Source organism: Salminus brasiliensis, chromosome 1 (genome assembly GCF_030463535.1).
Source record: "Salminus brasiliensis chromosome 1, fSalBra1.hap2, whole genome shotgun sequence".
Classification (NCBI taxonomy): domain Eukaryota; kingdom Metazoa; phylum Chordata; class Actinopteri; order Characiformes; family Bryconidae; genus Salminus; species Salminus brasiliensis.
In genome coordinates this window covers 27,285,757-27,298,567 of record NC_132878.1, presented here as the reverse complement: position 1 = coordinate 27,298,567, position 12,811 = coordinate 27,285,757, and the positions used below count along the sequence as shown (strand labels likewise).

General features: G+C 38.2%; 1 protein-coding gene across 1 annotated transcript in view; it reads left to right on the top strand.

Annotated features, from left to right (window-relative positions):
* Positions 1–12,811, top strand: part of arhgef9a (Cdc42 guanine nucleotide exchange factor (GEF) 9a) — a 49,798-nt gene that overhangs the window by 26,955 nt on the left and 10,032 nt on the right. The window contains exons 2-3 of the mRNA XM_072676609.1: positions 1,528–1,707; positions 3,609–3,701. Coding sequence (XP_072532710.1) covers positions 1,528–1,707; positions 3,609–3,701 — 273 coding nt within the window. The remainder of the gene's footprint in view (positions 1–1,527; positions 1,708–3,608; positions 3,702–12,811) is intronic.

Genomic DNA, 12,811 nt, shown 5'->3' with positions numbered 1-12,811 from the left:
GTTTATTACCACAGTTAGTTTTTACTTTTGTCAGGTAAGCCACCTCCACTTAGTACAGTGCTAGACCTTCTCCGCAATGGTTAGACCACCAAGATCATAACATTCCAGTTGGATATATAGAAGGTATGAGTGTTTGATCTATATTTAGTTCACGTTTGGTAACATTTTGTCAGACAGAAGACTAAAAATGCTTGTGGTCCCATTTGGCATGGATACTAACAAGCAAAGTGGTATTCCCTAATATTCAAAAATTCTCTGCATAATGAAATAGTTGCAATGTAAGCAAAGTCATTCAGTGCAGTTTGGTGCAAAACGCTTCGTTCTAGAGAAACAAACAGAGTCAGAATTGTTGCCAGAATTGTTGCCAGTCCAGACGTCTGAAGAGTTGAATGCCTCTTAAAGTTCCCTCACAGAAATGCATCACACTAAATGGTTATGAATATGCCTTATGGATTTAAAACATATTTTTGAAATTCAATTTCGGCAACGCGGTACATACAGAATGTTGTGTGGCAAATTAGTTCCCAAAGAAAATGTTTTTAAATGTATTTTTTATTTTTTATTCATATACATATTACATTACACATAAAGCTCAGAAGACACATGTAGGTTCACTGGTGGTTTTGGACAGTAAATGAAAGGGCTATATTTGTGTTGTAGTCATGGTGATGCCAGGTTCCCATCACCACCACCACAAAGAAGTCAGAGTCTGTAGATTTATCCACAATTAACTGCTTCACACTGAACCTAACCTCTGAATGTGCTCCTCTCAACCACTGAATTATGCAGGGCTTTAGAAAAATCTGTGGAATTCTTTCAATTCTCAATTCAGTTCAGTCATGTGTTGGTTTTTCTATACTCCCTAACAACAGTGTCCATGAGCACAGAAGACATGTATGTGAATTTCTGAAGAAAAGCAGAAATGGAGCTAGTGGATATATAGGGATATAGTGTTAGGACAGATGGGCAGTGTGTGTTTCCCTTGTAATATGACCCAGAAAATTCCATACGGCTCACTGTGATCCACATTCTCTGGCTGGCCTTGGTGCTCCGGACTGGGCTTGGCCAGAATGCTGAAGGGGGGACATCAGGCAGGCAGCAGCAGTGTGTGTGTTTGTGTGTGTATATGTGTTTGTGTGTATTGGGGACTAATCTGCTCTAATATGTGACGAGTCTTGAATGTGTGATTTCTGTCAGGTCCAGATTGAATGGGGGAGAGCATCAGGCTTTTCAGATTTTAGGTACTTTTGGGTTTTGAGAAAGTCTGGCGTTTTGGATTGCTAGCGAAGTGCAACTGTGTGACTGTTTATTGCTTTATTATTATAGGGCTGTAAAAGATACATCATCTTAATAAATAAAAAAAACGATATATCATCATTTGATACAGGAAAAAAGGGAGTATTTGTATTCTAAAATTCTAAATTTGTATTCATGTCTTTTTTTTGTCATACCAAGACTTCATAATTCATCCATTTAATAACCATGCTCAACATTTTCATGTTATTCCTGTATTCCATCTCTGTCCAGTTGGTGAGTGGAGGCTCTGTCGTCAACGCAGAGGCGGTATGGGATCATGTGACCATGGCGGACCGCGAGCTGGCCTTCAAGGCTGGCGATGTCATCAAGGTCCTAGACGCATCCAACAGGGACTGGTGGTGGGGGCAGATTGACGATGAGGAGGGCTGGTTCCCCGCAAGCTTCGTCAGGGTGAGTACACACCTGCCCACCACACACACACACACACACATACACTCCCATCTGTGGTGTTTAGGTTTACCTGCCTAGAGCCGAGATTCATAATCTAGCCGGGCTTCTTTTTTCAGACCTGAGGCAGGTAATCCATGTTCTACGTCTCTTGCTTACCTGACTCAGGTGCGCTGCAAGCACTAATGCTTAGTTGTGTGTGTGTGCAGGCGTGTGTTTGTGTGTAATAACAGGTAAGTTGATCTGAATTGAATTCAGCTGATTAATAGAGCAAAAATATGAACCAAACGGACAGGCTGTACATTCATATTAGTATGCTTAATGAAGCTAGCATTCCAGCACCTGTGGGAAAATGGACTGTGTGTGACTGTTAGATCTGATGTTCCCAATCCAGTAATTGACTTTTTTGTTCTGTTCTGGAGCCAACACACCTGATTCAGGTAACCAAGTACTTTACAACACTGACCACTTGCTTCAGGTGTGCGAGTGTTGCAAAATGTGGCTGTTGGTCTTTGTGAGGGTGGTTTAAGGGTTTGCCTGACTAAAGGCTAGGGATGTGCATTCTGACTAATTCTGATAATCATGTATCTGTTAGTGGTAATGAATAGAGATTCGGTACTTGCAGGAAAGGAAACCACAACAACAGTAAATTAAAAGAAACAGCCACAGTTAGTGTAGGACTGTAGGCTTACTTTTTAGATCATAGCTAATGAGCTAATCCTAAGTGGTACAACACTGGATGTTGACAAGGACTCGTCATCTTCTACACAAGGTCATTTCTTTTTTAGTGGACGATGTGTCAACCTGTTGGTTTATTAGAGAAATATATGGTCACTGTTTCTGGGTGTAGCCTAGTTAGCAGTACAGTTGTGCCAGAGCCACCCTTGCATTCTCTGCGCTCTCAGTTTTTTTCGTATACAGTGAATCTTTGGCAATGCTAGCATTGTGTTATCGTAATAGCAACGTGTAGTATAATAAATACATTATGACCACCTGTTTAATATGCTGGTGGTCCTTTGCATGCTGCCTAAACAGCTCCCTCTACTAGACTTCTGAAGGTAATATATGCAGCCTTTCAGCAGATTGTACCTGGGCTTTCAACAGAAAACAAGACTCATCGGGCTGGGGCATCTTGTTCCATTACTCCAGGGTCGCATGTCTATTATATGGGCCATTTGGACAGTAGACAGGGGTCAGCATGGGCACTTTGACCAGTCTGCAGCTACTCAGCCCCATAAGCAGCAGGAGGCGCTGCATTGTGGGGTTTCACACATTCCTCTGTTATCCATCATTAATAATATGCTTGTGCCACAGTAGCATTTTGGTCGGTTTGACCAGGATGAAGCAGCCTTTATCTCAGTGTTGCCTCGCCAGTGTGGCACAAGTCTTCATGCTGCCCTTCAGTTACCATCTAACAGGTATCCCAGCCCTTCACGTGCTTCGCTGTTACCGCATTAGCGTTATTCACACAAACACACACACACAACTGTACCTCACCGTAACGAAAGGTTACAATTTCCCGAATACTGGTTTCAGTACTCAAGCACCCCTACACATCCCTACTAGAGACCTTCCTAACAAGTTTCTTAGACGCGATCTTTTCTGGCTGCTAACACCAGGTAACCAAGGGCTGTAGGACACTGATCACCCAGTTCAGGTTTGTGAGAGGGCACAAATGGTGGACTGGATTGGGAACATTTGAGCTTGGCTGCAGAAGCCGGTAGCTAATCGTAATGTCATGAATGCTAACTAATATGGCTACGACATCTGGCTTTGACCTCTCACCTGTCATGATAGTTACTGCCACATGTTGGCTCTTCAGTGTTAGCGCACCCCCACCCCCACCCCCACACACTCGCCTAAAAGACGTCTCTTGTGTGCTCGAATGTTGTCGTTTCTCTAAGGTGGACCCCAGCTCCACCCAGGCTCCAACCAAGCAGCAGCTTTTTTACATCAACCCCGTCGTCGTCCCGCGCTGCACAAACGCCCCGGCAAAGGTGCGTTATTCCACCACTCTGTCTTCTCGTTTTCCGGCGAACGCATCCTGCTGTTTTGCGCTACACATGCTGGTGCTTTTGCCGTTTACGTGCCGTGGTTTTTGTGGTTGTTTGTTTGTTTTTTTCCGCTGATGCAGAATGCTTCGCTTCCATACCGGCATGGTCACTTCTGGCCGCTGTAGTCTAACTGCAAACGATTATTTCTGCAGATCACAGACAAATTCAAACTTGGCGAGGAAATGCCTGATTGCTGGTGATTCTGGAACAATATTATGTTTGAAATGTAATGTTTAGAATGTAATTATATGATCCTACAATAAAACAATAAGGCCAGAAATCAAAAGAATTGATTGATGATTGATCACTGACCTCAGATGCATTTGTTCAGCCAGGACAAATTTTGGTATCTGATGAGTGCTTCTTTAGTTTACAGCGGAAGACAGGTTAGGCTAACATTCCTAACACACACAGGACTTAGACTGTTACCAGACTGTTATCTCATCTCAATAGACACCTAAATTCTTTATTTATTTGCCAATAATCTGTTGTACAAATATGTAAACAAGGGCAAGAAATAGGTTTTACGTAAACTTAAGCTTACATTATGATCTGCATGTAGTAATAGGTGGTTGGTGTGGCGCAACAGATAACACCACTACCTGCCACACCATGTGGGAGCTACCACTCCATGTGGTACCACTCACTGGCGTTCGATTCCTGGTCTGGGTCACTATGCTGTGCTACACCAATAAGCGTCCTTGGGCAAGTCTCCTCACACTAGGTTGGCCCACCTTTGTAATACGAGCAACCTTGTAAGTTGCTCTGGATAAAAGCATCAGCTAAATGCCATAAATGTAAAATGTAGTAATATTTCACTTTCAAACTGGACCACAGTACAGCATTCAGCTCTGCTGAGAAGTTTACTTGTTTTCTTTGTGGATTAAAGTAAGTCCTACTGTGTTTTTTGAGCATGTGTCACGAAAAATTAATTTAGTGACAGTTTACAACTAGTGTTTGTTAACAATGTTAGCTAAGCTCCAATCTCCTAAAGAAGTACACATCAGATACCAAACATGTCTTGGCTGACCGACTGTATTGGGGGTCAGTGATCAATCTTATTCATTTTTTTTGCCAAACTGCCCTTTTTTAACTGTGTTAGACATACTGCAGCCAATCAGAATACAGCTCACGCGGAAGTCTTTTGGCAACATTTGGACACCCTTTGTCAATTACCGCATTTTTTTTTATTTATTTTTTTTTTTATTGAGAACTAGCAAACACGGCCTGGGTAGCTAATCAAACATAAAATACAACATTTTCAGCAAATCCTAATGCACAGTGAAGTCCTCTTACATAACATAAATCATTATATTGAGACCTTAATAAACAAGTCAGGCCTGAGGCAGGACTGAATCACATTCCCAAGCTTTTTTAAATTCTCTTTTCATACCATGTATCTTATCAAACATGGAAACGATGGCCACAAAGCAGATGGAAACTTTAAGAATGTTATTAGGAAATGTCAGTTCAGGTTAAATGTGAAAGACTAAAAAGACCTCAGAGAGAACTGTTCATATGCTCCTAAGAAAGGCAAAGCCAAACCCTCTTATGACTGCCACAAACCTGCATGGAGGTTGAGCTGAGTCAAGAATGTGGTACACCATTCCACTGTAGAGCATTCCTTGCACAAATATAATCTTCATGGAAGAGTCATATAAAGGAAGTCGTACCTGTGACCTCATCACAAAACGTCAGAACACAGAACAAGTAGACAAGCCAGAAGAGTCTTAAAAATGTTGTGGACTAATTAAGCCAAAATGCAACTATTTGCTCACAGTCAGTAAAGGTACTGCATGGGAAAAAGGGAACTGCATGGAGTTTACAAAATACCAGCAAATCCTGAATGCGAACGTCAAAGTATCTGTTAAAAGGGTGCAGATAAAAAGGTAATGGCCTCTATAACAGGATAATGATCCAAATGTACCTCAAAACCACCATGGACTTTTGGAATGGCTCTCACAGACCCCTGACCTCAGCATCAATTAAAAGTTTTGGGTGGACCTTAACCCCTTAACACTCTAATGCTTATTACACATTAAGCTGTATTACTCAGTAAGTACAGGGACTTCTGTACAAACTGGTGGGGCTATTCTCTAGTAATAGAAGTCTGCAATTACACTTTCGGCCGTTGAGGGGTCATAGGCTATTTAAGGGGTTAAACAACTTTAAAAAAAACTCCAACTAAAAGACTTTTAGCTATATCAAGTGTTTGCAAACTGTGATTTCTGCCAAAGTGTTACTAAGTTTTGACTCTGTAATCACACTGATGATTATTAAAGAGGATTTGCTGAAAACATTGTACTGTGGGTTTGATTAGCTACAGAGACTGTTATAACTGCTTCCAAGGGTGTCCACACTTTTGCACAATGGTGTGCATACAATTCTTTAAAAGTACAGGACTAAAAACCTGCTTATTCCTAAGGGATAAAGAGGGTTAGGAAATAGTCATGCATGGTGAATTGTGACTCCTTATATACATATATTTCTAATTGTGAAATTGGCATAAGAATATGACAAGATCATTTTTAAATGTTTAAATGTAAAAGTGTAAGTATAAAGTAGAGCGATAGAGTTTTGAGAAATGAACAGAGGGAGAGAGAGAGACTTATACGATAAGCTGAAAAGGATTCCAGCATAAAATACTGTCTGGCTCGGATCACTAAGGAGCGCAAATCCTGTGAAAGGGAGGAATTGTGATATAATTAAATGTTAGGATGTTGGGCAAATTAAGATGTCAAGCCGAACCTTTTGCCTTTCCAAACTGCCAGTCTTTCACTCTCTGGCTGACTAGCTGTCCATTCAGGAGCAGGATTAGTGAGCTGAGTGTCAATCTTAAAGTCTTTTCCACCCAGGCTTAATTGTGGCCGTTTCAGATCAGTGTACAGATCTTTACCCATACTCTCCTCAAACTGACGCTGTGTGACCAAATCCTCTCTTACCCATTAAACAAAAAAAGAAATCCACACTCAGCTTTCCTGGAGTCTTCTTCGAGTATCTGCTTATGATTCTGGATCTCCTGATTTGCCTTGGCTCTGTCAATTCTTAAATGGCAGTTCTGTTTTCTTACATGAAATCTACAACTAACATAACTAACAACAACTAACTAAAACTGTAAATTCTAGACTTCTATATTTATCATAAAATTGTAAATTCTAGACTTCCATATTTATTATAAAATTGTAAATTCTAGACTTCCATATTTATCACAGAACTGTAAATTCTAGACTTTCATTTTTATTCTAGAACTGTAAATTCTAGACTTCCATATTTATTATAAAATTGTAAATTCTAGACTTCCATATTTATCACAGAACTGTAAATTCTAGACTTTAATTTTTATTCTAGAACTGTAAATTCTAGACTTCGATATTTATTATAAAATTGTAAATTCTAGACTTCCATATTTATCACAGAACTGTAAATTCTAGACTTTCATTTTTGTTCTAGAACTGTAAATTCTAGACTTCGATATTTATTATAAAATTGTAAATTCTAGATTTCTATATTTATCACAGAACTGTAAATTCTAGACTTTCATTTTTATTCTAGAACTGTAAATTCTAGACTTCGATATTTATTATAAAATTGTAAATTCTAGACTTCCATATTTATCACAGAACTGTAAATTCTAGACTTCTATATTTCTTATAAAATTGTAAATACTAGAGTTCCATATTTATTATAAAATTGTAAATTCTAGAGTTCCATATTTATCACAGAACTGTAAATTCTAGAGTTCTGAATTTATTCTAGAATTTACAGTTCTAGACTTCTACATTTATTCCGCAACTATACATTCCGAATGATTCAAGAACTGTAAATTCTGAATGTGTTCTATGTGTTTTGCCGCTAAGATTAATCCGAAGCTCCTTAGTTGCTCATCATACTTTTGATTTTCTAAAGAACTACGCAAACTAGCTGTTGTTGTAAAAAGATTAATCAGAAACGTATAATACACTCTAAAAAGGGTTCTACATGGTATATTGGCCACTTACAGGCTTAATGTATTCTTTTGACCTTATAATAATCACATTGATGCTCCGCTGACCTGTTATAGAATGAATAGCGCTTCTATTGTAGCTACTCTGGACTCTGCATGCCAAAATCTGCACTACTGAGTTTTGAGAAGTAGGCAGGACAGCGCTTGTGAAAACTGCATAATGCTGCGTAACCTCATATTTATCATATCGTATACTGAGTCATATTTGTGTCCTGTATTATTACAATATTAATATACACATTTTTCTTTCACTTCCATTGCCAGTTCTGTACCTCAAAGAGGACCAGAAATGCATTTAATTGTGCCCTTCCTGAGTGGTGGCTTAAAGTGTGAATTCCACCTCCCAACTGTAGGGGAAGCCCAGGAGCAAGAAATCCCAATTATCCCATAATGCTACTTCAAGCATTCAAATTCAAGACTTTACCTAAGAACCATTGACGAGAGTGCAGAAATGGAAATAGACGAGAGTGGAAATAAAATCTAGTAGAGTTTGATGAGGCTGATATTTTCTGTTCTACTTTGTGGTGTAAAATAAATGTGTCCGTGTTCGGCACGGCATCTTCTTTTCACCGATCAGACTTGTTTGGACGCAGTTATTTTGGTGTGTTTAGGCTGGGAAGCTTGTCTGCTTCAAACAGCAAAGAGCTGTCCTGTATTAATAGTGTTTGTATGGATTTATCAGACTGATTTATTACGGTCACAGCTCACCCCTCTGCCTATAGGGTAAGCTTGCACTAGCTCTGATTTCAGCTAAATTGTCCAGAAAAGATCAGAGACGCAAATGAAGTTAACGTTTTTATTTGTAGCACAGACGTGGGGGTTGTTTATCTAAGGATCTTAATAATCGCACTTTAAATACTGTAATAATATTTTTAGCAAAACGTGACAAGACATACTGCATTACAGAATTGCACGTTGACAGTGCTTTATACTGTGATACTCAATACCACTGAGGCAAATCGCCATGGCTCAGGCTTTATTTTTGGTCACAGATAATGAAACATGAATGCAAACCCTTTCAGTGGTGTGTGTGTGTGTGTGTGTGTGTGTGTGTGTGTGTGTGTGAGATAGAGAGAGAGAATACTGAGCGAGGAAGTAAGAAAAGCACAGGAACAGAGGAGAAAAAGATAAAGTGTTTTGTGAAGAAGAGCTTTTTTTTAATGGTACTTTTATGTAACTTGGTCTCAGCTGTGGACAGAAGGCTGCTGAGGTCACACACACACGCATACAAATGCACGCACACACTCTTACCCCTGCCTAAGTGCATTTCCCCATTCCATCTCACTTTCTTCCCACAAAAATGTCTATATTTGCCTCTTTTAATGGAATGCACACTAGTCCCTAGTCCAGCACACACACTCACACACAAACTCACACACACACAAAAGCAGTGACATGACAAGGTGTGTAAGTGGGAGTGGTGGGTGTGTGGGAGGGGAAGTAAATCACTTCTCTGTATAAAGAATGTGCTCATATTTCATTCATATTTAATACACAGTCACTATCAGTCTATTATATATATATATATATATATATATATATATATATATATACATCTTAAAGTAAACATTAAAAGTATACATGTATGGACAAAAGTTTTGGGACACCTGCTTATTCATTGTTTTTTTCTGAAATCAAGAGTATTAAAAAGAGTTTATCCTGCTGTTGCTGGAGTAACTGTCTCTACTGTCCAGGGATGGTTTGCTGTAAGGATTTAAGGATTTGATTGCATTCTGCAACAAAAGCGTTAGTGAGGTAGGGATGTTGGATGATCACCAACTCCCCAACTCACCCCAAAAGTATTGGATGGAGCACCACCATTATTACCAGAGCTCAATGCTAGGGGGCTTTATCCCCCTCTAGCTCATGCCTGGCATTAGGCATGCTGTCAATAAGTCTGCATGCATTTGAAAATTAGCTTTGAAAGAGAGAAGAAGAGATTAAATAGAATATGGTGAGAGAGAGAGAGAGAGAGAAAGAGGAAGAGAGAAGAAGCGAGGGTGAAAGAGAAAACAAGAGAAGTGAGAGAGAGAGTGAAGCAGTGGTATGATGGTTATGTCACACTGGTTGGTTTAATAGAGAAGCAGTGAGAGATGGAGGCAGACGATGTGAAAGAAAAAGAAGTGCTCATGAACGGGAGAGGGGTGTTATGTCACACCAGTTGGCCCTGTATCCCCCAGGTTAGTATATATGTAACACCAATGAGCTAAAACATTCGGAGCGCTTCTAAACGAGGTGAATAAGGTTGAATTATGTGGTAACAGTGGAGCATGTGGAGCTTTGATAAAGCCAGATAAAGCAGAGGAGGAATTATGTTATTATTTTACAGGAATGGTCCATTGTAGATGCGTCGTGAAAGCCCATTGCACCCGAACTCTGTTGAATGTAACCCTACACCTAACCCTAACCTTAACCTTGAATCAACCCTAAGACCTTAACCTTATTCTGGTAGGTTTGGGTTAGGGTTAGGTTTTAGGTTTAGGTTAAAGCTAGGGTTCGGGTTAATTTGTAGGATTTAGGATTGATTCAAGGGTAAGTATAAGGTTAAGGCAGGGTTACATTCAATAGACAATCATTTACATTCAACTCATGAATTTAATAGACGTTCAGTTGAATGTTAGTTGAATGTCAGGTGAGCAAGTTAAGCAATGCCAGAATTATCTGAAAGCTTAAATAGGGTGTGGTACATTTTTGTTCACTCTAAGCTGGATAAATAGATGAATAGATAAATAAAGGAAAAAAGATAATAAACGAACAGTGATTATTCACTGTAAAACTTGCAATGGCAATGAACACATGACTGAACATCACTGAATCTGAACACAGATTTAATTAGTGTAAAAGTGTGAATCGGACATCACTCAGAAACACGTGTGTGTGTGTTTGTATGAGGTATGTACTGAAGTTTGGTTTGCATTTCAGTTTTCCTGTTAGTTTCTGTTAGCGTGAGGTGTGTTTGAGCTTCTGACGTCAGCGGGCCGAGTGTGTGTATGTGTGTGTCTGATCTCACGAGGTGAGTCATCCAGCTCCCAATGAAATGTCACTTTGCATTAGTGAACGAAAGAGAAGAACAGCAAAAAAAAAAAACAGGGGGATCTCTCACTGCACAGAGAGAGAGAGAGTACGATAAAGAGAGATGGAGAGATGGAGAGAGAGAGATGCAGATATAGTGAGGAGAAGAGAAGGGTGAGGAAAAAAAGGTCAAAAAAAGTGGATCTCTCTCGCTCTCTCTCACTCACACACACACACACACTGTCTCCCCTGGATTTGTGTTTGATGAGGATGAGGAGGGACAGCTTCCTCTTCGTTCTTCATCGCTATCACCACGGTAACGCACCAAGTTTAAAAAAGACAGCGAGAGATTATAATCCGAGTGTGTAATGAGATTAGGAGCGAGGAAATGTTCCTAGAGAGACAGAGAGAGAGAGAGGAGTGTCGTCGCTGTCACACAAAAATCTTTTTGTTGTACAATTTTGCTGTTTTTCACTTTTTCACATTTTCTGAATCTGAAATTTATTCTTTGCATTATATGAATACCAACATAACTGTAATCACATAAACATAAAGTGTAATCTTTTGTAATACATTATATATCTGTGTATTATAGATGATTACATTTATTCAATCTATAATTATTTAACTAACGATCACTTAAGAATAGTGATTTTTTATTTTTGCAATTTAATATTTAATATTAATTTTATATTATTGTTTTTTATTATTAATAAAAGCCCTGTATTAACAAGATTTAATTATAATTATATATAAAATGATTAATACAATGAATAAAATGTAAACTCTAAAACTTAAAAAAAAAACGAAATTTGCTGCCCCCATATATGTTAGGTCTCCAAAATAACATAAACGAAACTTAATCACAGTAATCAATATGAATTATTCTGTATCTTCTATGAACTATTCAGTATCTACTATAATCTGTTTAGTATCTTCTCTGAACTGTTCTGTATCTACTATGAACTGTTCAGTATTTACTTTGAATTATTTAGTATCTACTATAATATGTTCAGTATCTACTATGAACTGTTCAGTATCTACTATGAACTGTTCAGTATCTACTATGAATTATTCTATATTTACTATTGAACTGTTCAGTGTCTACTTTAAATTATTCAGTATCTACTACAATCTGTTCAGTATCTACTATAATCTGTTCAGTATCTACTTTGAGTTATTCAGTATCTACTTTGAATTATTCAGTATCTACTTTGCATTCTTCAGTATCTACTATAATCTGTTCAGTATCTACTATGAAGTGTTCAGTATGTACTATGAATTATTCTGTATCTACTATGAACTGTTCAGTGTCTACTTTGAATTATTCAGCATCTACTATAAACTATTCTGTTTCTACTATGAATTATTCAGTATCTACAATGAAGTTCTCAGTATCTACTATGAACTATTAGTATGTACTATGAACATTTCAGAATCTACTATTGATTGTTTAGTATCTTCTATGAACTGTTCCTTATCTACAGTGAATTATCCAGTACATACTATAAACTATTCAGTATCTACTATAAATTATTCAGTATGAACCAGAATGAACTGTTTACTAACTACTACGTATATAATTATTATATAAATTATATACTATAAATTATACACCTCACTACTGCCCTGTGCGTGATTTTGAATTATTGTTGGTAATAAGAAGTATTAATAAAAAAAACAAAAAAAACATTAAAAATAAAAAAGCCAAAAAACACAGAAAGCTGAGTAGCAGAAATCATGCACACACAAAGAAGATTTATGTGTCTATTTTTCCATCTATATCCAGCCAACCAAAGTGAAATAGTGCTGACTGGGTGGGATACAATGCGAGTATTGGTATTTAAATCTGCTGTTTATTTATCACCTTTCATCCTGTGTCATTTATTGCTGGAATTTCTTATTTTAAAAGGGAGCAGAATTGCGCCTTTGGGAATTTCTGAGGATAATTTAGGAGCCAAGGAGAGTTCTGTTGTGTGTGTATTGTTTTTTTCACTTGTTTGCTTTGACTCATCTTCTTGTGTTATTTTTTGGTCTG